This window comes from Osmerus mordax, chromosome 8 (genome assembly GCF_038355195.1).
Source record: "Osmerus mordax isolate fOsmMor3 chromosome 8, fOsmMor3.pri, whole genome shotgun sequence".
Classification (NCBI taxonomy): Eukaryota; Metazoa; Chordata; class Actinopteri; order Osmeriformes; family Osmeridae; genus Osmerus; species Osmerus mordax.
Genome location: NC_090057.1, coordinates 1,389,723 through 1,415,211, shown reverse-complemented (window position 1 = coordinate 1,415,211; position 25,489 = coordinate 1,389,723). Strand labels below are relative to the sequence as shown.

Sequence of the window (25,489 nt, the reverse complement as noted above, 5' to 3'; positions counted from 1 at the left end):
CTGTACTTACTGTAAGTCGCTCTGGATAAGAGCGTCTGCTAAATGACTAAATGTAAATGGTGGAGAAATGTGGCCACCTATCCTTTTTATTCTGCCCGAAGAAATTAGTCGTTTTTTGACACCAGTTGAACACAAAGGAAGAACTTAAGACTGTGCTGTATGCTCCTTGCCTGATTCAAATGAATAATTTGATTATGTTATGGATGCAGAACTTTGACATTACATCATATAAAATAATATATCTTTTTAAAATTTCGATCCTGCTCCTTTCGACTCGTCTAGACCTCGGTATTGATTGTTGATCTCGTCTCTGTAGCGGATATCAGATGTTCCATCCAATCAACATAGTGCTGGAGGGTGTGTGTGTTTGTGTGCTTGGTCCTTGGATGCCTGCCTTTCCCCTCAGGGACCCCTGCACACTGCGGGACACGGACAGCATCACAGCCAGTCTCCCTGGAAGGCTGAGCGGCCCTAACCTGAATCGACCAGCAGCGCTCTGTAGACAGGTCCTTAGACAGCTAGGCCACCCCGGAGACCTTCATCTCATTCGGGTTGACTACGCAGGCGAGCTGCCTGTCAGAGTCTTGACGACAGGCCTCAGGTGTAGAGGGCTGCTGGGTGTAGGCTGCTTGGCTGTGGGGATAGGGGTGTCAGCTTGGATACATTATTGAATTTTCCCTTCAGGTGGACGCATTCTGGAAGTTGACAGCCTTGTCAGCACCTCGCTGTGTCAAAGTGAATGTGTTGTTTATTATCTGGGCTTAATGCATGCACTCTACCAATTCTCCCACGTTTCACAATTGGATATTTCACATTCTTCCTGGAAAGTTTTTTTTTCCTGCTTTACCTTGTTTGGGACCTTGTGGGGGTGCTTGTACAAGCAGAAGCATGCCCGTACTGCGCAATCATGTTTTGAAGCTTATCCTTGAGGTCTCCTTGAAGAATCCGTCTTGTTCCCACAGTCCCTGGGGGCAGAGTTCTGTTACCGGGTAACCCGACAGTTCCACCATTGGCTCATCTGATCCTGACTCCTCCTTTTATGGCTTTACATTGCAGATATGCAAATTATGTCCTTTAATGTTGTATTGGCATCTGTCGTTCTGAATGTCACCATGTTCAGCCTACTGCAGGATCACTTCCAAACGCAGAGTCAGTTGTACCGTAATTACGCCCCAATCATTTCAAGAGGAATCTGTGGAAGAAAAACATCAAGGTTGCTTTTTGTCTGTTTCTACACCTGTTAATTCACTACTACTCTTTGAAAATCTGATGTTTTGTACCATGAAATCTCAAATCCACATATTGGAATAACATACGGTGATAATATACGATGTTTGATGAAGATATTCTGTTCTATCAGTTGCTAAGGAACGGATAATATAACCTGATGACATCTCATTTCTGCGTGACAGTAAGGTCCGTGCTCAGGTTTGGGTCTCCTTCCTGAGCCATTGCTGATTTGTATCTCCCCAGTAATTCACCTCATCAATCAATGATTCTGTAATGCTCGCCATAGTAACACCATGGAAACAAGGCGAGACTGTCCTTCTGTTTGAATAGTGTGTGTGTGTGGGGGGGGGGGGGGGGGGGGGGGGGGGCTTTGAGCTCTTGTCAGTCTGGATATTCAGCTGTTGGGTTGGTGTGTGAGTGCTAATCCCCCCATGTCTCTCCCCTGATGTCTCCCCTGATGTCTCTCTCCTGATGTGTCTCCCCTGATGTGTCTCTCCCCTGATGTCTCTCCCCTGATGTGTCTCTCCCCTGATGTCTCTCCCCTGATGTCTCTCCCCTGATGTGTCTCTCCCCTGATGTCTCCCCTGATGTGTCTCTCCCCTGATGTCTCTCCCCTGATGTGTCTCTCCCCTGATGTGTGTCTCCCCTGATGTCTCTCCCCTGATGTGTCTCTCTCCTGATGTCTCTCCCCTGATGTGTCTCTCTCCTGATGTCTCTCCCCTGATGTCTCCCCCGATGTGTCTCTCCCCTGATGTCTCCCCTGATGTCTCTCCCCTGATGTCTCCCCTGATGTGTCTCTCTCCTGATGTCTCTCCCCTGATGTGTCTCTCCCCTGATGTCTCCCCTGATTTGTCTCTCCCCTGATGTCTCTCCCCTGATGTCTCTCCCCTGATGTCTCTCCCCTGATGTGTCTCTCCCCTGATGTGTCTCTCCCCTGATGTGTCTCTCCCCTGATGTCTCTCCCCTGATGTCTCTCCCCTGATGTGTCCCCTGATGTGTCTCTCCTGATGTGTCTCTGCAGAAATACAAGGCAGGGAGATGTGACGACATCCTGAAGTGGAAACCGCCGAGCCACAACTCTGTCGACTTCCGCCTCAAGATCACCAAAGTCGGGGGAGAGGGGTGAGTTAGCTACACTGTTGATACCGATCAACTGTGTTACAGGTGTTTTTTTTATAAATGTATAACACCCTCCGCAGTGTGACAAATATATAGTAATTTCCCTCGACACATCCGACCTTGTGCGTCGTCTGTGTTTGGTTTGGCAGTGGAGGGTCGTATTTATGGACCTGCTTTTCATCCTATGTTCTCATGAAAGGCAATTATTGTGTAAGCCACAGCACTTTAAAATCCATATAATTGTGCCACAGGGCCTAATTCAATTCAAACTATGTAATGTTCCCGACAAATTTCTCTTATTGGTGCTACAAGTCAGATAATGAAGAGGGAAGCATTCAGTACTTAATGTTAGTTATCATTCACAAAATCCACTCCCTTTTGCCTCAAGGCACTTTTTTCCTAATAATCCTATCAGTGAAAATAGACCCAATTAATTTTGCTCTTTGTAAATATTGTGGCGTTTTCTCAAAAAGGTCATCATTACCATTTGTGTCTTAGTGCCAGTTCCACTTGTGTGCGAGGTGTCGGCACTGCTGTGTTGAGACACTGGTAGCAGTAAACAGATCAATACAGATATTAACCACACACAATACAAACAATACAGAAACAACCACTGGCCCTCGGGCCACCTAGCATGCCACCTCCTAGGACACGCCAAGTCCCGCACGCCCGCCCGCACGCACGGCCTGATGAAGGGAGACGGAGCAGTGGAGTCAGTCTCTCCATCTCTTAACTCGCCTTTGGAGTCAACAGGAGCTCAAGTGATCCTTGTCCCTGTGAGAGAGGCTTCTGATGTTCCTCAGAGGAGAGCTGTTTGCTAGCTCATGCATGGGGATGCTTATTAGGTCTGTCTCTGAATGCAGAGAATGAGGAAGGGAGAGAAGAGAGATATTTAGAGTTATTTACCCAGACAGCCTGGTCCCTCACAGTGTCTTGGTCTGTCTCTCTCTGCCTCTGTCTTTCTCTCTCTCTGCCTCTGTCTTTCTCTGTCTCTGCCTCTGTCTCTCTCTTTCTTTCTGCCTCTGTCTCTCTCTCTGCCTCTGTCTCTCTTTCTCTCTGCCTCTGTCTGTCTCTCTCTGCCTCTGTCTCTCTGCCTCTGTCTCTCTCTCTGTCTCTCTCTGCCTCTGTCTCTCTTTCTCTCTGCCTCTGTCTCCCTTTCTCTCTGCCTCTCTATCTCTCTCTCTCTGCCTCTGTCTCTCTCTCTGCCTCTCTCTCTCTCTGCTAGTGAGAAGCACATACCCCAGCAGCAGTCTCATTACTTTTACAAGAAAGGGCAGGTGCACAAGAAAGGCCACAAATCTAGATACTGGCTTCTCTGCCACTTCTAATCGAAGCATTTAAATCTTGTGATTCACCCACCACACATGTCACCTCGTTGGTGTTTTGCCCCCACTGCGCCCAACGTTGCCCTGTTTTTCTAGCATCAACATAATTTATCTAGAGTGAATTCCAATCATCATGACAACACAAACAAAAGGTCACAGTTAATCTGAATGCCTATTTCTCCTTGATCAACCACTGAGGAGGACTGGAGACAGCGCTGCTTAGATCAGAGCCCCTCTGCCATCCTCCCACTGAGGAGGACTGGAGACAGCGCTGCTTAGATCAGAGCCCCTCTGCCATCCTCCCAGGGAGAAGAGGAGCTGGATGCTTCACCCAGAACAACCAGGAATCTGCACCACAAATATGTACAGCTGGGCCTCTCCCCTGTGTGAAGTGGCGGTCGTGCATGTAAAACAAGCTAGTTGGAAGTGTGTCGTGGTGGCCCCGAGGTCTGGCTGGCGTCTGGAGGTCCGCGCGGAGCCTCTCGACAGCTCCATGTGTGCTGACAGCCATGCTGGGCTCTTTAGATGTGGAACCACTCCCAGGATCAGTGCTGCGGTTGTTTGTCTGCCTGAAGCACGGCCCAGTCCCCTCAGTGCGAGGAGATCTGAGGCCAGACCTGACCTGACCCAGGAGGAGATACAGTGGAACAACAGTGGTTAAACACAGCCGCAAGTCCCTGTCACAGCTGTTAGCTTGTTCTGAGAGCACCAGGCTCAGATTGCAGCAGGGCATCGACTTTGCATCTCAATTTATTGCTCAGGAAAATCAAAGACTTTTTGGTTTGGATTCGTTAGACAGCAAAGCTACAGGCAGTTCGTCTCTCGTTGTTTGTCCCAGAATACCTCGGTGCCTGTGGACAAATCCAATTTCTAGCTATTTCTGGAGAAACACGTCAATACAATTCAAACATTAGGGTGGAGGGTGTGAAGGAGGCGACCTTGTGGGTGGTAGGGTGAGAGGTAGAAAGTGCTGTTGTGAACCAGGCTGGCTTTCCGGTAGTTTCCTCCCGCACATGGATGGCCCCATGACTGCTTCCTGTCTCCTTTCAGTCATTCCACAGGAAGAGGGAGTGGATGACCAGTCCTCAACAAACCCCCTCAATCCAGCCCTTAGACACTAGGGCCTCTAAGCGTGGTGGGTGAGTTCCACTGCCATTAGCCCCCGTAGCCCCTTCATTTCCGCCCTGGAGAGTTGCTGTCTAAGTGATGCTGTGACACACTGGGTAACTTTAGGTTTGTGAGGGGTTTTTTCGCGTGCGTAGCGGCAGACAATGTGTCTGGAAATAAACAAGATCCGGAGTAGGTTCAGTGGAGGGGGCCAGTGTGTTATTAAACCCAGCTGTGGGGCGTGCTCCTTGGAACCTCACTCTCTCTCCCTCCCACACACACACACACACACACACACACACACACACACACACACACACACACACACACACACACACACACCCACACCCACACACACACCCACACACACACACACTCCTGATGCTAAACCACATTTGTCTGGATTAACTGAGCTGAGAGTTATTAATCAGATGGCACAATTAAACAATTTAGTGAAGAGAGATTTTGGACAGGGAGAGAATTTATAAGCACAGAGAGGGCACTACATACCAGAGGCTCTGTGACTAACCCTTTGGATTCCTTTGAAACATTAATCCTAAATGTCCCCCAGAAACGCCAGAAAGTCACAGTCACAATGCACTCTGGTAACCTGAGAAGCCTGCCGATGAGTCCACAAGAAGAGAGAGGCTATGGGGGGTGTGATCTATGATGTGTTATTCTGTTACTAGGCTGGAAAAACAGCCTTTCTGATCCTGGTACTATGGTGTTGTCAGTGCCAGCTCTGTCATTACCTCTAACAAGCATGAGGTGGCAGGGTGATAATGAAGATGTTTTGTCTTTGCAGGTTACTCCCCCAGACTGTTGGTTTGCTTTACGTTGGCAGCTATGACATGCCCTTTGCACAGATGAAGGTGAGACAAGGAAGATGGTTGTGTTGCTAAATTGATCCTCACACCTACACACACACACACCTTCACACACCCAAAATAAACGCTCCTGGAGTGACACCTTTAGCTTTTAGCCGTCCGTGTTTTTAAAATTCCATCTCACCAGGGTTTATCTGATACACATACCTGTGCCTTACATCGTAACACTGTGGTTATCCAGAAACAGTGGGCAGGATTGATCAGTCAAAGCAAATCCCCTCTTCATGAGTTTATCAAAGGTTGGTAGATGTTCTCTGATATTTCCAACCGCAAACGCCCCTGGGTTTTCATCCGGTGCTCAAGCACAGAATCCTGTCATCGGGACACTGCAGGACATTGGTTAAAGCCAGTTAAGAGAGAATGGCCGATTGATGTTTGGTTAAACTTTGTTCTTAGGAAACAGGGCTGCGGATCCCATTCACTCTGCAGCGTGTGGCCTGTGAGTGGAGCTCATTAGTGATGCGTGAACCTGGGCTCCACCTGGCAGGTCTGTGAGAGGGATCCAGACGAGAGCAGCAGGTGTGGGGAGAGGAAAGAGGAGAGGAGAGGGGGGGAGAGGATAGAGGAGGGGAAAGGGGAGAGAGGGGGGAGAGAGAGAGAGAAGAGAAAGGAGGGGAGAGGGGAGAGAGAGAGAGGAGAAAGGAGATGGGGTCTTTGATTGGCTGTGCGAGTGTACGCACCCACAAGCCTCCTGCCGAACTTCCATCCCTGATCAGTCACTTCCTGAATATGGAAGTCGTGTTTATCTCACAGTTTAACAGTCAAGTTTACCACACTGTATATGCATTGTTGCCCCCAATTTGATTTGTTGTTTTTCCCAGTTGGCTTGGGGGAATCATTTGCTGAAATGCTCCTCATTCGACATGCTGCAATTGTAGGGTAATTGAAAGTTATTTTGGTTGCCGTAGCGAGTGTTTTATAACATGCAAATGTTCTTCAGAAGCCCTGGCATCTCACCAGGATGATAATTTACAGCTTCAGTTAAAGAAATCCTCTGAAGTCACTCAGCCTTTTCACACAGTTTTAACACATTTAAGTCCCATTTTCCATGGGGGGAAAACAAAAGCTCTGTGGTGAATTAGAGTTTGTGTGCATTCATAGAAAGGCTAAAGTTAAACCTCCTCACAAATTGCAACCCATCTCTGAGCAGAAGAGTGATTATTAGCTCAATGTTGAGGTCTTGGAGACTGGGGGGACATGGTGAAACAGATCTTTCTCTCCATTTTTCTTTGTGCAGGTATTTTAATAAGACCTTAGCACACCTCCAAGGAGCACCAAAGGTCCTTCATCTATGAACCCGTTTTTCAAGTTTTGATTTTCCTCTTCTCCCGCTTATAGTCAGGTACTTTCTTATTAAAATTGACCCTGGTGCCAGGCACACCGAGCTCGGAGCTGGCTATGATTAACTCTAGAAATTAAAGAGGGCCGCCTGGTCAGAAGAGAAATAAGACATGTCACCTGGACAATGGTCACATCGTAGCAGCTCCTCATGTTTACTTCTGTTCCACATGCTCCTGACCGGAACACACATACACACTTGCCCACTGTGGCTGTGCCAAGAGTTCTGTCATCTCATATAGCAGCAGCAGACACCCTCCCCTTCTGTCTTCCCCTCTGAGGGTGGAGAGGCTAGTGCCACCCACTAACAGACTGGCCGGCAGGGTATGACCTGAGCTGGAGAAACAGCTACACAACTCGACCCCTCTCTGTTGTTGAGATGAAGTCACTGAAGGCAGGTAAACTGCAGCGATACTTTGGAATGTCACAGTCGTAAGTGTCGTTGTTAAGGGAGCTTTGACAATGACGCGTCTTGCGAGCCCTTTATGCCTCCATTAAAAAGCCATTCCAACAGTACCAGAGGCAGGCTCTACGCGGTGATGGAATGCAGAGTCTGTGGAACAGCTGGGCTCCTGGACACGGGCCTGTACCACGCATGATCGATGCTCGGTGGAGCCGCACAGCTAATCAATGAAGAAGCTGATGGCGTGCGGGGCTTGGCCAGGGTCTGTGGGGGCGCACGGCCCAAACTTAGTAGGGCCGTTGGTCGGATTAAAATGCCAAGCAGCAGTTAAAACGTGGCTCTACCACTTGCTATATTCTCAACGAGTGAGGGATCCCCGCAAACAGGCTTCTACTCCTGGCTGCCAGAAACTGCCTGTGTTGTTAATTGGCAGCAGCTTGCTATCATTTGGTCCTGGGAAAACTACCAGCACCGGCCATGCTGTTGCTCCTTCAATGTGTTTGTCAATCAGCTGCTCATGGAAATGTGTTGAGATTAGTTGGAAATGGCACAGATGCACAAGCTCCATAGCAGGTCTAGATGTTTGCGGTTCTTCTTGATACGGCAGAGAATCCCGTGCTGGAACGGGCTTGACGGGTGCTGTGAGCACGGGAACCCAACCTCAGGTCTGAGGTGTGTGATTGTGAGATACCAATTCTCAAGGTCAATATCTATGGTGTGATATCCGGGTGTTGTCACCACCCAACTACACACACACACATTCCTCCCTCCATCCCCTCATTGAACTCCCAGATGCCTTCTCTCCAGGACCAGACAGGCTCTTACTTAGCGCCCTGTTCTCTTGCCAGGGCTGGGGAGGCTTTCCTGGCAGCCTCTCCCTTCCCTGCCATGAGCCAGGGTGTGTGTGTGGGGGGGGAGGCAGAAGATCCCCAGGGGACCTTCCACTGCCCAAAAACTCCATCCACCTGCTGTACAGCACTTTTCTTATGATTGACATCAGTCAATATTGATTTGAAACAAAGAGCAAATCGATAATGGATTCCTCATGAAGCTTATCTACTCTCACTATCTGTTGGCTTTTAACATAGAGTAGTGGTGTTCCTGTCTTCATTTCACAGTCATATCACAACTCTGCAACTTTCAATTTCAAACAAGACAGACGTTTTAATATCAACGACAAAATGTTTTACTATCAATACGATTTATTTGGGGGAGGGCTTTAGAGCGCTCAGGGACATCTTACTGAAAAGGAGCCCTTAAAGGTTATAAACTGGGGAGGTAAAAAAACAAGTATAAACATTTTTGTGGCCTTCGATGACTCACTCCATCTCCCTCCTCTCCATCTCCCCTCTCTATCTCCCTCCTCTCCATCTCCCCTCTCTATCTCCCTCCTCTCCAGGCCACAAAGGAGTTGAAAATGTACGACAACAAAATCATTGAGTGCACGTTCGTGAACAACACGTGGGTGTTCATGCGACAGAGGATAGACAAGAGTTTCCCCAACTCCTACGACACGGCCATGGGTGAGCAAGCCTGCCCAACAGTATGTGCCGGCTGCCGTCTGTATTCATATCTGCCCTCCTCCCTCTCGGGCCCATCATATTAATGTCTTGGTTCATTTATATTTCAGGCACATCTTGTCTCACTTCAACTGCTGCCTTTCTCATTACTGTGTGTAAATATGCGGTGTTTCTCTGTTTGGTTCAAAACTGTGCTCAGCATGTTTACCAAAATATATAAAGCAGTGAAACAAAGTGCTTTGTTACTTAAGCTGCAAATATCAGAGATGCCAAACATTGTAAATTGTACCTTAGAGTGCTATCCACAAGTGACTTTATTGATTCACAAAGTATTCACAAGAATGGTTGTGAATCTCAATAGTCAAGCCACAGATTTTAAAACAAATTGCATACACTGTTGGCTAACTTATTTTTATTTATTTTTTCTTCATAGTATTTGTTGAATATACTAACACAAGCAAGAATAGCATTCAAGTGCTATGTTGTGGATGTGGACCAGGAACTGCCTGTCATCAGGTCTGTGGTAACTTCCTGTGTGTGTGCTCTCTGTTCCAGCTGTGTGCAACAGCATCCAGCATCCCGTCACAAAGGAAATCCTCTTTGAGTTTCTGGACCGCTGCGCCCAGGGAGCCCAATCACAGAACCGGAAACACCCCCCCGACCCAGACGCAGAGCTCATGCCCCCACCACCCCCGAAAAGACCCAACCGGGCCACACCGTAGAGCCCCGGCAGGGGGCTGCAGACCGCCGGGCCGAACTGGATCTGAGCAGCAGTGTGTTTGTGGCTGGTAAAAGGTCCTTCATGGCTACGGCACTTGCTCCTGCTTCCTGCAAGGACACAGACTTCTGAAAAAGCCCTTCATCCCTGAATGTGTCTGTCAGCCTCTGATAGACACATTCAGGCCTCTTTTAACGCAAGACTTTCTTAAGATCTTGTTGACTGTATAGACTCTGTTAGGTATCCTTCATAGTGTCTTAGCTTTCATTCTTATCGTTCTCATTAAAATCAAATTCATAACGATGGATTAAGGTTTTGTTTAGTTTTTTAATTTATTGTCTATTTCCTTTTTTGAGAGCGATCCCGATTCATCTACCCAGCAACAGTGGAATCGATGTTATGACTACAGCCACACCTGACTATGCAGATCTTGATGAAGATCTCAGTAAATGTTTTGTCTAGTTGTTTGTTTTGTTGTTTATTTTTCGTTTGGCAGTTAGTTGTCGGGAGGGTGATGAGACCAGAGTTCCCAGTGGTCGTCATCCTCACCCACTTCATCTTGGTACAGTTCAATAAAGGAACGCACAAGCCAATACCGATCACATGACGTTTGAAGTGGTGTTCTAAAATGCTTTCGACCCGCAAGCGATTGACTTGATATTTTTGAAACCAACATCTCTGCATGTCATCGAATACAAAAGCATCCATAACGTGGTGGTCTTTTGGTATGACGATGTCATTGGCTACATTTGAACCAATAGCAGTTGGTCTTTGTTCTCCTCCCCCAAAGGTTTTAGTTTCCGTGGAAACATACATGCTCTCTACTCTTGTAACCGCTCCTGGGACGTCCTTCAGGGTCTACTCATGGTGATTAGCATCTGAACATTTGTTGTTTGGTTTGATCTATTAAAGCAATACATGTCAAAGGGAAAATATGTTTTTATAAAAGAGTAGAGCTTTTTCCATTATTGTGACTAATGTCCTGCTTATTTTCTTAACGGTGTATGGTGCAAAGCTGCCAATGAAACTGTGTGTGTGTGTGTCAGAGATGGAAAAAGTACATATCCTTCACTCAAGTTAAAGTAAAGAAGTGTGGGCTTTGACATATACTTAACCCTCGTGCTGCCTTCGGGTCACATGACCCAAAGGTTCATAACGAACCATCGTTGTGTTTACCCAATTTTACCCAATACAAAAACAAATAAAAATAATTTTCTTTTAACCATTCCAATGTGGGGGGTCTGAGACAGCCCGACAGTTAAAAGAAAAATGCTTCACTTTGTTTTTGTATGAGGTAAATTTGTCGCAATACGACGGTGGGTCACAATGACTGATGGGTCAGAATTACCCAAAGATAACACAAGGGTTAAGTAAAAAGTAGCCATTACTACTACCTGTTTTAGTGTCTTGCTGGTAACTGACCAGACACAAGACTGTCTGGTCATCAAGATCAAAGCCTTGTGATATAGACACTTCATTTGTTGTTGCCGTGGCCCAAATCATCAACACATGCTAGTCAGGATCAAAGCTTTGCAAGAATGGCATCATTTACATTAAAAATGAGCCGAACACCTTTGATCATGCCGTGAGAGGGAAATACAGACAGGGATGTATTGGTGATGTAAGAATAACTTGATGATAAATGTGCACCACCTAGGAAAATGTCTTGGAATACAGATGGGGATAGGTTAACCCTGAAGTCATGATCATGCATTTGTCTTCAGTTTGCTCAGGCTGGTGTGGCCCAATTACCCCAGCTGAAATTAGAATCTGTAATTGCATTAATCTTTAACTCAAGGGGCCTGGGCAGGGGCTTTGTTAAACCCTTTTTACCGGGGCACATGCCCCAGTATTAATCTGCTCTGCCCCAATAAAATCTCAAGTTTGAGTTTGAACAATTTACTTTATTAGTCAGTGCATTAATTTAGATTGATAATCCCGAATAAAATAAACGCAATATTCCAATCAACGCTTGTAAAAGTGTTTAACCAAAAACACAAACCGATGCCTGCAGAATTCCATGTCAGCACGCTCTTCTGAGCTGGCCAAATAGCCACTGCAGCACACACACAGAAGTCCAGGTGTCGGACTCGGCACACAAATCAGAATTGAGGTAGGCTAAGAAAACATTACAAAACTAAAGATGGTTTCTAAATGATAAGCCTACCGATCATCTCATTTTGACTAAAACATACGTACAATATTACATAAAGCTAAAAAAAAAAACAGTATTTGCGCTCAAATGAATGTTTTTTTTTATTATTATTGATGTCCCTGCCAAAGCTGATAGGCTATCAAACTTGTGGCCCTTAACTGTTTTATAGGGGTTAAGCAAGGGGAGTTTTCTATAGCCTAGTAGCGCAGTGCTTGCGCAGCAAGTTTGAAAGAAGAAAAAAAAGGGATATGAATAGGGGCCCGTGCCCCAATAGAGGTTTATGTCTAACAACGCCCCTGGGCCACGGAGACACTAATTTATTTTCTAATAGGCTGAGTTAGCCCTCGAATGTGAGATGTGTTTTTGAACAGAGTGCTTCGAACACTGTAGCCTAAAGTGTGACAGTCTTCTCAGGCTTGCTGCTCGTCACGACGACCAGCCGTTGAGCTGGCTTGCTCCGTCAGGCAGCAGGATCCGACTCAGAGCGGGCATCAACATGGGCATGGCAGGATCACTCTGCTTCTGTCACGACTCCTCCACATCGTGTGTGAGCACGGCTTGGCTCATCCAGGTCCCTGTGTAGCCGATGTGGATTGGCTAAACTCACTCCTCGGTATACGCACACACCGCCCGCGCCAATGAGAAGCTAGTTTTTTGTTTGCGTTTGGTAGTGGTCCACGTCTGTTGCACATGCATGCCAGCGCTTAAGCCCTCATAACTGTACTACACTCAACCAGGAACATCTTTTGTGTTCACATTGGCTTCCCTTGTCACGAGAGCCGTAGGCAGAGAGGCTGTATAAAGTGTCTGATGTAGGTGACATCTAAAGGGGAGCACAGCCTTTCCCGAAGACTGGGCCTCAACTTAGTTTTTCCTTTGAGTCTAAAGGAGATACCGGTACTAGCCTATAGGAAACTCCAATTTCCATTTTTATGGTTTTAATTATGTTCCTCTGCAGAAAATGTATTGGCTTTAAACAGGTGCAATCAAACCACAAGAAACGTGTTTGCATGAGAAAGTCATTAGACGTTTACACCAACTGTTCAGCATTCGTAATGTCTGCCCTGCATGCTAGATGACTGAACAAAAAGGTAATATTGGAGGAAAATAAAACATAAGCTGACCTTTATCTAATGTAACTAAGGAGACAACCAGTGGAGACAGCGTGTATGTTGGAATGATTAACTAGATTAACCACTTTGAAAGCAACAGGTGCTGAATTTCATGCAGTGGTGACCAACATTGAGCAAATACGAAATCCATCTGCTTTCTCACGCATTGTGAATGTTTTGTCCGACGCAGCTATGAGACCGTGTGACTAGAAATGTATGCATGTTCTCGTACGAACATGACATTCCTAATACATTTCCCGCTGTGTGCACTGTGCAGTCTTGGTTGGGGGTGTAACAACCTGGAGGTCTGCAGGCTCCTGTCCTGCATGGGAGAGATTCTCCTGCAGCGCTGATGGGTTTGTAATGGGCTGGATGACAGAGACCACTGGGATATCTGTAGTGTGTTTCTGCCACTGGGGTGTGTTCATTGGCTCATGTTAAGTTGATTGATGAGGAGAAAGAGAGTGGGGGAGTATGTCGGGGGTGTGGGTGCGTATTTGCCAAACATGGTGTGTTTTCTGAATCTTTTGGGTGTCTAAGGTTGTTTTCTAAGTTATTTGTTCTAAGGTTTTGTCCACAATGTGGTGGTGATAATACATTAATTAATTATACTTCCATGAAGGGTGGTTTGTGAATTGAAAGCACAGACAGCTTTATTTTGCATATTGCACTTAGTTATTTTGCATATTGGACTGCTTTTTTTCCTGTGATAATGGCACTTTAATCCTGCATTTGCTGAAAACTGGTTTGCTAGATTTGCATAACAATTAGAGACCAGCAGGTGCCTTGTGGTTCCATACAATAATTCCCACTAAAATGTCAAGGATGTCTTTTTGAAATCCTAAGAAGAAAGTAGCAGAAGATTTCCTGTCAGCTCTTTAAGTGTCTGTTGTATAGCACACATCAGACAGCTGCATATGTGATGTCGGCTGGAGGACTGAGCCAGTGTACAATACGTTTTATGGTCATAGTGATATTTTTTAAACATTGTGCTTTAGCTGGATCACTTTCAGAGAATAGCAACCGTGTGTGTGTGTGTGTGTGTGTGTGTGTGTGTGAATGAGATAAAAACAACAGTTAGATTGTTCACACTGCTTACTGGTTTATCACTCAAGTATATCTGAAGTTCAGTCATCTAAGATGGTTTATGTTTGTTCACTGCAGACTCAAGGTCATATCCCTGCTATTGCCATTGTTATAGTCACCATACCGACAAGGTTAGCAAGTCAACTTCTATCATTCCTCATTTTCATTTGGGGCTGTGATTGAACAAATTCCAGTGTGAATACGAGAGCACACAACCTTATGACTCACATTCAGCTCGTGATCATCAACACTAAGAGAGAGCAGCTTGTCCCAAGCTGATCCTGCGACTGTGACTGATCAGGTGTGATCAGATAGATTTTCCCAGCTGTCACCTGTGTCCCCCTCCCTGTGTCTGTGCGTCCGTTACATATCTTCACAAAGTGACAATTCCAGCAGGGGGTTATTTTGCCAGTTTTCAGGAATGTTTTTTTTTGTTGATTCTGTAGCTGTGCAATGTCTCTGGAGAGATCCCAGTGTGGGTGTACAGCTGAGGTTGGAATCGTTGATGTCACGTCACCATGGTGACCTTGTGTTGTTGTTGTCTCTTCCAGACTCTAACCAGGATGTGGACCCGCCTCACCTCAAGGGCTTGTTGTCTTAAGGTATTGTTGCCATACTGCTTATTGTTCTGGATATTTTGTCACTGAATGCTGCCATGGTTGTGAAGGGACACTCAGCTGCACTGTGGTCTATACTCAATATCACTAGACAAGTTCCCCTCCGAGCTGAATGTTACCTGAACAGGTGTATTTGTCTATGTCTTGTTGCGCTCCTCCCTCCTTTTGTAAGCAGCCGTTGGATGTCAAGACGTAGTATCGTTTCCAGTCCCTCTGATCCCCCAGGATCAGATACTGTTGGAGGGAACAACCCTTTTACACTCACCCAATACAATCTTTTATTTATTTTTTCAAAGCTGGTGTGATTTTCAAAGCCTCCTGCAGACACATTTCGAATATCAAAAACCAAATCTGAGAATGTCATGATTTCATGATTAAATATGTGGGGTACAGCATAGAATAAAACACTGTCATGCTTTATCTTCAGTGCTCAGTTACCATGTTTCATTATCAACATGGCTGAGTTCTTAATGTCTATGAAAATGATGTACTAACAGTATACGTACAGTACGAGGACTGGAAAGTAGGAGTGACTGTACGAGTGAAAGAAAGGAAATCAAAGAGAGGGAATAGGGTTGAAAGAAATGTTTGAAATTGCCCTCTCTGACACATTTACAAATATCTGGCATTGAGATCGGCGGGCTCTAGGGGAAATTCCAGTAAGATTTTAGCTTTGTGGGGGAGTTTCAATGATGCACAAGAAATAAATGGATTTGGAGAGAAAGAGGCTTTGTGTGCCAATTGCACTGGGCTTTTGTGTGTTTCCGTGGAGAAGCAAGACAAAGTACCGTTGATCTGAGTTATGGCATTATACTGTAATAAGGACTTGGACCCTGAATTCCCTGCATATTGCCCATGGCCCCATCAAAGAACCTCTTCTAACCCAATATCCCAGGGAACATATTACATTAGTAGTGTCTGTGGTCATTTAATATTTAATGACGTTGATAAATGTCCCCCAGCCATGGTGTATTAAGGGAGAGCAACACCTCCCAAAAACAACATCTGATCAAAAGATGAAAGGGAATCAGCAATTAGGTTTTCTTCTCAGCCCTGAAGGACACACAATGTTCATCATCCAGGGAATTCAGCTAAAAGGATAAGAAACAGGGGGCAATATAGAAGAAATAATCCTTATCTGTTCTTTCTGTGGACCTAACTGACTAAGCTGACACTTTACAGGATGTCTGTGCCTCCTACCATGACAGACCAGGGAAGTTCAACGATCACAGGTCTGCATTATTACTTGATCGATAGAGCAGATGCCACACAGAGCTGAACACCAAGTGCTCGGACTGCTAGTGCCGCTCGTGTTATGTCGTTTTTTTGGGTGGGACCAGCCAACCACGGCCGTCTGCCAGGGAGCCTGTCTCTGTGTGACAGAGACACATCAACATCCCATCTGCATGGACCCTGTTGCCATGGCACCAGAGTTAGGTTCATGCTCACGTTCTTGTTTTTGGGGCTCAGAAGCCGCGGTGCTTCAGTTGAGCACCGATTTGTGAACGCCTGTGAGATCCTCAAGTACTGGAAGTGGGAAAACAAAGCCATTTGAAACCTGTTCAGCCACAAGATAAGACAGACAGTTAGACCTGTGTGGAATACATTAATTCCTGTTTTTGTCTGGCCCACTGTTCAGAACGTTGTTCTAAATTTGGAAGCTTTTGTCATGTGAAACATAATGTTCTTCTGCTCTAGCGTGTTATCAACATGGTGCGCGTCATGTGACTAGTCGTCTGAATCCTCTGCGGTTGTCATGCCAACGCCACATCCAAAGGCGTTGCCGGGGTGGGCTGTCTTATCCTACTGGGGCCTGTCCTGGCTGTGACTGCCATGGTGACTGCCATGCTGTCCTTCCTGTGATCTGGTGGGTGTGCTGTCGTTATGGAAGGCAGCAACAGATGGGACTCTGTGACTTCTGACAGGTTACTCTGAGCTGAACCCAGACACTGCCGCTAACATCTCCACACCTCCACCATCACTGCCAAGCTGCCATGTGGCAAAGCCAATACTTTTCTAATGTTTGTTTGTTCCAGCGTGACAATGAAGGAAATGAAGAGATACTGATGAACTGAATCATAGATGTTGCTGTTCATCCTTCATCATTGTCTCCTGATGCATGGTTCACTTCACTTACCTAAAACAAGGAGTTTCTTTTTGGTGCTTAATTTTTGGGGGAGATAATCAATAATATGCCGTGTATAAAGTTATTTATTATGGAATTGTAGCATTTTATACATTAGTCGATGCTTTGATGTGGAGCTTCTATAAGCCTTCTATAGTGTTAAGGCTTATTAAGAATAATCTTCAGATGTTCTTGTTTCCTATAACAAAGAATCAGAATCGGAATTCGGTTTATTCGCCATGTATGTTACACAAACACAGAATTTACTGTGGCAGGAAGGTGCAAGCAATAAACAAATAAACATACGGATCTTAAGAACTGTTTTGTTGATTTTTACTTACGTAGTTGCCCATCAAGGGGCAGAATAGTTGAACTGAGTTATTCTGGGAGTCGACAAAAGGTTGGTGGATTAATCACAGGGTTTAAGAAAACTGTAATTTGTCATGAACTAAACATGGATCTTGAGCTGTATAACTGTAAATGGATGATGGCTCTATAGAAGCTATTTATGGCTGCGCTAGATACCAGCTGATTTATCCCTCTATGGTTTTCTCAGCATTCTCTTCAGCCTGGAAGAAAGATACAATTTTTTCTGTGCACTTGCAATACTTACATCCAAAGAAATAAGAGTAGAATCATAAGATTTTATATTTCACCACTCATCAAATAAATCATTTAAAAACGACATCTCTGAATGCCATTGTGATTGCATACGTTGATCAGAGATGATGGAAGGCTCCACGTAATGTGCAGTTGAATTGGAGATATCGGTGTCAGTTCCCTCTGGTTCCTACCAAGGACGAAGAGTATCAACACAGCAGGTCTTGTGGCTCAGGTTGAGGGCTAACATGATTTCTCCCATCAGAGGGGGAAACAAGATTTGAGGTTACGCAAGCACCCTAGACAGATCTGCAGAGTCAAACCCAGCGAGGCTGGGAGATTGATGAGGGGCTCACTGATGCATTAGGAGAACTGCGAAAGGGTGGAATACATAAAATGCTGCTGCTCTCTGCTCCCCTAGTTACTCCCTCTCTATGCCAGGGATAGGTGTGAGGGGGGAGGAGTGAGAGTAAGAACACAGCTGTGGGTGAGTAGAGGAGTCTGTTACCTTTCCCTGGCTGGTCCTCTGAACTCCCTTCTGAACCATCACAGGAGACATGGTGTATCAGGGATAACAGTCAGACACAGGAGACATGGTGTATCAGGGATAACAGCCAGACACAGGAGACGTGGTGTATCAGGGATAACAGCCAGACACAGGAGACATGGTGTATCAGGGATAACAGCCAGACACAGGAGACATGGGGTATCAGGGATAACAGCCAGACACAGGAGACGTGGTGTATCAGGGATAACAGCCAGACACAGGAGACATGGCGTCAGGGATAACAGCCAGACACAGGAGACATGGCGTGTCAGGGATAACAGCCAGACACAGGAGACATGGTTTATCAGGGATAACAGCCAGACACAGGAGACGTGGTGTATCAGGGATAACAGCCAGACACAGGAGACGTGGTGTATCAGGGATAACAGCCAGACACAGGAGACATGGTGTATCAGGGATAACAGCCAGACACAGGAGACATGGTGTGTCAGGGATAACAGCCAGACACAGTAGACGTGGTGTATCAGGGATAACAGCCAGACACAGGAGACCTGGTGTATCAGGGATAACAGCCAGACACAGGAGACGTGGTGTATCAGGGATAACAGCCAGACACAGGAGACATGGTGTATCAGGGATAACAGCCAGACACAGGAGACGTGGCGTGTCAGGAATAACACCCAGATGACAATGTGTGTTGCCGTCATCATCCTGGTCCATCTGCTCGGCATGTCAAGTCAGCGTAGAGAAAATTGCTGTTGTATCTAGCGGATATTATCCTCAGTCCTGTTATATAAAGGCTGGAAAGATTTTAAGTATTCCGAGCACTGTAGCTAATCATTTTGCAGAAGAAAGGAAAATTAGCTATAGAGTGAGTCTGACCCTTTCTTGTCAATATATTTTGATTGTAACACATTGCTAATCCGTTTTATTTCTGTCTCATTAATGGTTGAGTTTGAAGGCTCATCCTTTTGAATTTATCTAGTTATACATGGACTGGAAAACGCAACAGCAGCTGATGAGTTAAACTAGAAATAATAAAACCTATCACTCATCAAGAACGACTTTTTTTTCAGTGCTGTCAATTGCAGCATTTCTGTCTTCCGCCTCCCACGGCCGATTCAAAAAACATTAAAGATGTGGAGAAGGTAGAACCCTGCTTGTAGAGGAGCAGGAGACAGCCATGTTTTAAAGCACCGTTTCACAGTGTTGATAGAAATCTGGGCCAGGGCCACGGTTTATTGAGGATTTTGAGTATTTGGATCAAATGGCAACAATCACATTTCAGCTCTCAGGATGGGGCATGACGACAATTCATTTTACACTTCTTTGTCTGTGACAAATCAGTATTCCGTTCTGTCTAGCGAGGCATGAACTTGGTCTGTAACGAACGATCACAGACAGTGAGATGTTTGCATGTTTTTAGTGTTCTTACCTTATGCTCAAGTACAAGTCCAGAACATTGATCCTGTGTCATCAGAGCAGGTTTTCTCATTATTTCACCGTTTGTTGGTGTGTTGATACGTGTGTTGGCACAATGCAACAATGGAAACTGCCTAAAAATGTCTGATCAAATTCAGATTACAAACGCAATTCCATAGATAGTTTGTACTTGTGAATCAGAAAGGTTTGCTTGTCACTGCGTATAAAACATGCACAGACCCTAAATCTCCTGATTGTCAGAAGCCTAGGAGATAAATCGTTTTCAAGGTTGTAAAATCATCAGCAGGGATTCTCCTTTGATCTTCTGCCTCAATAAGGATTCTTCTCTCCTAAGGACAATAATTAGTCTCAGAGCCACAGAAGGGCATTGGTCATTCGGACAGCTCTCATGCTAGTACTATCATGCAGCTAGGATAATTGTAGTAGCCTATAGTGTAGCCTAATTTATCAAATCAATTATCCTCATGATAACACCGAGAGGATTCTCGCCCTGCTCTATGTGCCAAATCAAGTAGTAGAGCAAAGGGCCATCAGTAGGTTACAATTCGGTTGAGATTAATTGGGCTACTATGATTTGACAAGTATGAATAATGCGTGATATTTGTGGAGATATATCGATTGTATTACATTTTATTGTATTTGCACATTTTTGCAGAGTTAAAATCTGATGATCAATGCCTTTGAGTCTGCAAACTTGCAAAAGTAGAATTTTACAGAACGTGCTTCTTTGTTAAAAATGTTCTCTTGGATTGCGCATTGGGATTTTTGCACAGTATCTGCACTCCCTGTTCCAGCTCTTGAAGGCTTCTTAGGTTGTCCATAGAAATCTCTAGATAGGTTCCGGAGCACGTGATGAGCGCGCAAAAGCGATGCTTCATAAGTATACACATTCAGAGAGACCTCAGACAACGCCAGCAGTCTGATATGAGGAGGTGCGCATCAAGACGGGTCAAGAAACGAAGAACTGAAAGAGCTGAAACGTATATAACATACTATCAGTAAAAGACACAATACAATTATTTTAGAAACACTAAACACTTTATGAAGTGTGTTTGTTGGTTTCACCTTTTTGAGATTTTTTGTTATTCAGGTGTGCGCTCCAAGATTGGATTTTTGTTTGGATACAATTGATTCTCCGAACCTGGTCGAATAATGTGAAGGTAAATTCTATCTTATTATTTTGGTTTGAGCAGTTTAGACTATATGGATGCTTATATACCACTGCTTGCATGCTCATATCACTTGCCTGGAACCCTTTATGTATTAAACCTGACAACATTTATATTTTGCATGAATTGTGATTACCATCTTGAATCCTACCATTTGGTCACATTGTATTACTTTTTAATGACACATAATTTACTGTTCAATTTATATCTATTGGCGACGCAGCAGCCTGCCCTGACAAACTGACAAAAACAACTTCAACTTCCCTTTATTCTAAATATTTCCTATTGTCACATGAAGATTATTGATGAGTTACTGGTCAATTTAAACAACAGGTAATGTCAAATAATAGCATTATCGGCATTATTATAAAATTGTAGTCTATAAAAAAAACGGTTAAACAATGAACGTGGTCAATTGTTTCAAAACAATTGAAGAAAACATTTATTTTAGCAGAATGACGTTAAATTGTAGGCTGCTATGCTTTCGACTACCCGTTCCTTGACATTTTGGTCTCAACAAAATACATCAAAATATGACTTTACATTACATTTTTATATATGTTTGTGCTATCCTTATAAGTGCCATGACTATCATGGTTAGTGAGGTTATTCTGCCACACAACACCATCCTGTGGCACATAGCTATAAGAACAGGGGAAAACTGGATAAATGAATTGCCCATCGGTTAAAATATAACTACCTTAGCATTTCATAAACAGAGACATTTGTTTATAAAATTATAAAATCACCTATTTTAGTTATTATATTTATTTATGTTTATTGCACAATCATTGTAAACATGTCTCATTTTCGTCTCATCTCAATTGTTTGCTTGCTTTGAAACAGACGCTTCCTCTGGGTCCTCACTCATTCAACGCCATGGCTTCAAAACCACCCACCAACATTTCTGTTACCATTTTGTAGGAGGACCAGGAATCATCTTAGAACATAGTGTTCATCTTCTGCGCAGCCATGAAGTCTGTGTTGGACGGTGTGGCAGACACCACCTTCCGGACAATCACCTCAGGGCTCCAGTTCTTGGGCTCCAATGACGCCAGCTACGACGATCCCATCATCGATGCTGATTTCACCAAAAGTGGGATCACGCTGCAGAAGCCTCTCTCGGCGTTTCGCAGTAATTCCTTCCCAGACAAAGTGCCTGCAGATGAGGAACTCATCAGAGGCCTCCCCTTCTTCCCCACCAACGCCACAGACTTGTTTGGTAACAGGAGCGAGGGTGGCGGCATTCAGTGTGGGGAGAACTTCATGGACATGGAGTGCTTCATGATCCTGACCCCCAGCCAGCAGCTGGCTGTAGCCATGATGTCCCTGACTCTGGGCACCTTCACAGTGTTGGAGAACCTGGTGGTGCTGTGTGTGATCCTGCAGTCTCGCACGTTGCGCTGCCGGCCCTCCTACCACTTCATAGGCAGCCTGGCTGTGGCCGACCTGCTGGGCAGCGTCATCTTCGTCTACAGCTTCCTGGACTTCCATGTGTTCCACAGGAAGGACAGTCCCAATGTTTTTCTCTTCAAGCTGGGTGGGGTCATCGCCTCCTTCACAGCCTCTGTAGGCAGCCTGTTCCTGACCGCCATCGACCGCTACATCTCCATTCACAGGCCACTGGCCTACAGGCGCATCGTAACACGGACTAAGGCAGTCATTGCCTTCTGCGTGATGTGGACTATATCCATCGTTATCGCAGTGCTCCCCCTACTGGGCTGGAACTGTAAGCAGCTCAACTCGGTCTGCTCAGATCTCTTCCCACTGATCGATAAGAAGTACCTGATGTTCTGGATCGGGGTGACGAGCGTGCTGGTCATGTTCATCATCTACGCCTACATGTATATCCTGTGGAAGGCTCACCACCATGCCGTACGCATGCTGAGTCGCACTTCCCAGAAGAGCCTGGTGGTTTACTCAGCGGACGGGACCAAGGTGCAGACCGCGCGGCCTGAGCAGGCCCGCATGGACATCCGCCTGGCCAAGACACTGGTGCTCATCCTGGTAGTGCTGGTCATCTGCTGGGGTCCTGTGCTGGCTATCATGGTCTATGACCTCTTCTGGAGCATGGACGACGACATCAAGACTGTATTTGCCTTCTGCAGCATGCTCTGCCTGCTCAACTCCACCGTCAACCCAATAATTTATGCCCTGAGGAGCAAGGACCTCAGGCATGCCTTCCTCAGTTCCTGCCAGGCATGCAGAGGCAGTAACCAACAGCTTGACAATAGCCTGGAGTCTGACTGCCAGAACCGGAATGCACACATCGCAGCCAATAGAGCCGCAGAAAGCTGTGTGAAGACCACTGTGAAAATAGCCAAAGTGACAATGTCTGTGTCAACGGAGACATCTGCTGAAGCTGTCTAATTGGTCATGGCCACAGTAATATATTGTTCAAACTAATTGTCAATTGTTGTCACACAATCATGGCATTATCAAGCTCTTGTTATCGATAATGATAACAAGAGCTTTAACCAGAGAAACATTCACTCTTAAGATATTGAATTTGATCTGGTTTTCATTTATACATTATTTTATGATTATAAGTGTGCCAGTACATTGTGTTCCAGTGCCGAAGTGCCAAATTGTTTTGATTCTATGATAAAGAATTGATGACTCAAAACGTCAATTTCTCAGACACAGATTGAGCGCTAAGTGTAATTTATTTTCCTTACAATGAAGGATCTCCAATAAAGAAAATTTAGCTAGTCTGGGTCTCGGAAAGAGGACCTAAATGTGTTGCAACTAATGTGTTAGAACTAACTATCAAAGCTTACTGTCTACAACCTGTAGATATTAATGGTGAATTAATGAAGAATTATTTTATTTTTGTACTGTGAATTCAGGTTCTGAAACAATATCTCCATCCATGGGATAAGGGGCTACAGAAGTTTTTGAATAGTCATAGTTTATGTTGTCTTAATTAGTGTTTCTCTAACCAAGTCCATAGACTGGTGCCAGTCTGTTAAGAAACAGATAGAGTTGTTGTTGTACTTGTAAGGGCCAAAGAGGTGAACATGGAATTGAGCCATGGCCAGGTCAAAACAAAAGCACGTAGATACTAACTTCAAACCTGGCACAAAAAAAACTTTGAGAATCGCTGATCTAGATGTCAGTATATGTACCATAAATAATATTGTTTTTTTCCAGGCTATATATATGAAATGTGTTGTGTAAAGATTCATTGAACAAAAAAATGACAATAAAATACTTTTGTGGTTTACTTTGAGACATGTATAGATGGATGCATTTAATGAAAGATTGTTGTACCTTGATTTGTTGGCACAGTACAGAAATTGCATAAAAAGTGGTTTTGAAAGTTAAGAGAATCACAGAAATCTAACTTGATCCATATTAACTTCAAAACAGAACTATTGCTATTCTGAATTGAAATGCTGAAATTACATTATGCTTACTATGAATAATATGTCAATTGAGCCAAAGTCTTAATCCTTCTCTACAGAACTGGTAGAGCACAAAGAGATCTTACTCACTGCATCGCTCTAATTTATCTTGTTTCTTGCGGTGTGTTGAATACAGTGATAGGTCTTTGACGGAAAAAATGTATGTCTACCAAACAATTGTACAGTGTTAAAAAATGGTTTTGTACCTGCTTCAAACCTAAATAGTTCTTTTTCAGAGCCAATATAACAGGCCACCACTTGAACATTGTTCTTTAGAGCTGTGAGTATAAAACTGCAGTGTGCTGGCCACACTATAACTGTTATAAATGTGTGACAGTTTCAATTTGCATTCATCATGAAGTGGATTTGATTGAATTCAGTATATTTGTGATACCTTGTGATTCAATAAAAACATTTTCAATCTTCACATTTTATTTCAATGTTACAGTATTACAGTAATTGTCTTTCCCATTTGAGAATATGGGATAGAGAGGGCCAGGTGAACATTAGTTTCCGTTCTAATGATAAACCTGTTTAGAATGGAAGGTGGATTGGACATTCTGACTGTTGCAATGGATCTTATATTGTGTATGGATTGTATGGAAACCTTATCCTCTTAAAAATTGTTGATGAAAATGTCATTTTCAATTACAGTATATAGGACTTTTAATAAAGAAAGATCACTCAGTTAGCACAATTGTTCTAGACATTTATCGGTGTTAAAACTATTCAGACAGCTGTTAACCAGTGCGCTTTGCTGCCTTTTGTAGTGTTGAGTGTTGGAAGATCAAATCATCTGTCAAGTGGCTTCTGTACTGTGGTGGCCTCTGAGAAGTTTGTGAAAAAAACATGACATGAATCGTGTTTTTGGTATCGCAATGTACTGTTCCCAAGCTTTTAATAAAGTCAAAGCTGGTTCATGTTGTGGATTTAATGACTGGTAAATAATACTGCATAAGCCACAACTAAAAACAAGAAACTGTGACATATCTTGCATTTACACTTGCAATTTATAAATATTTTAAGGATATCCTAAACCCTTTCTGATTTCTGATTCTGAACAGGGACAAACTTGCACACCCAGCGCATTCAAAAGGAAGACTAAACAATATATGCTTTGTCCCCTAAAGGATGATATGGTCCGAGTAATCCACAAGCATACATTTTGGACCAACTAAAACTATACAATTCAGTTGATGTACCTGTCATTTTATTAGGCTACTTATTATTGCTGTGTAAATTAAACACGCTGCATATTACATAACAAGTAATCTAGTCCGATTTGAAGATGAACCAGAATCATCATTATCCCAGACCGATAAAGAAAGCAGGCAATCGGGTTTTAAATTATGTGCAACAGATGTAGCCTACAAACTTAATAAGAGCGAACAAGTCGCTCTGGATAAGAGCGTCTGCTAAATGACTAAATGTAATGTAACAAGACCGGTAAGAAGTTGCTTCCTTTAAAAACACTTGACTAAAGTCTATCATAAACCTAGGCCTAGGTAGAATACGGCCTAATATACTTGCAGTTTCTGTTTCCCACCTGGCTGAAACCAAATGGCTTTTTTCAAATTCCTGTAATTATTTTCAAACGTGGGACATTTAAATTGAGAGGGT

At 44.3% G+C, this 25,489-nt stretch overlaps 2 protein-coding genes across 3 annotated transcripts in view; both read left to right on the top strand.

Moving 5' to 3' along the window:
- rngtt (RNA guanylyltransferase and 5'-phosphatase) overlaps positions 1 to 10,111 on the top strand; it is a 55,676-nt gene extending 45,565 nt beyond the window's left edge. Inside the window, exons 14-17 of the mRNA XM_067241032.1 lie at positions 2,252 to 2,352; positions 5,587 to 5,653; positions 8,809 to 8,932; positions 9,485 to 10,111. Of these exons, the coding sequence (XP_067097133.1) occupies positions 2,252 to 2,352; positions 5,587 to 5,653; positions 8,809 to 8,932; positions 9,485 to 9,651 (459 nt within the window). The 3' untranslated portion in view covers positions 9,652 to 10,111. The remainder of the gene's footprint in view (positions 1 to 2,251; positions 2,353 to 5,586; positions 5,654 to 8,808; positions 8,933 to 9,484) is intronic.
- Positions 10,112 to 20,228: 10,117 nt separating this feature from the next.
- Positions 20,229 to 24,779, top strand: cnr1 (cannabinoid receptor 1). Of its 2 annotated transcripts, none has more exons than XM_067241550.1 (2): positions 20,229 to 20,453; positions 21,387 to 24,779. In XM_067241550.1, exon 2 carries the CDS (start codon positions 21,435 to 21,437, stop codon positions 22,830 to 22,832), a length of 1,398 nt encoding a protein of 465 aa, XP_067097651.1. In that variant the 5' UTR covers positions 20,229 to 20,453; positions 21,387 to 21,434; the 3' UTR covers positions 22,833 to 24,779. The 2 variants fall into 2 exon arrangements, with proteins under 2 accessions (XP_067097651.1, XP_067097649.1); XM_067241548.1 differs by having other exon boundaries at positions 21,309 to 24,779.
- Positions 24,780 to 25,489: the final 710 nt, after the last annotated feature.

What these genes read in the sequence shown, in the direction of transcription:
- cnr1 (XM_067241550.1), top strand. Translation starts at nt 21,435, where the DNA reads ATGAAGTCTGTGTTGGACGGTGTGGCAGACACCACCTTCCGGACAATC.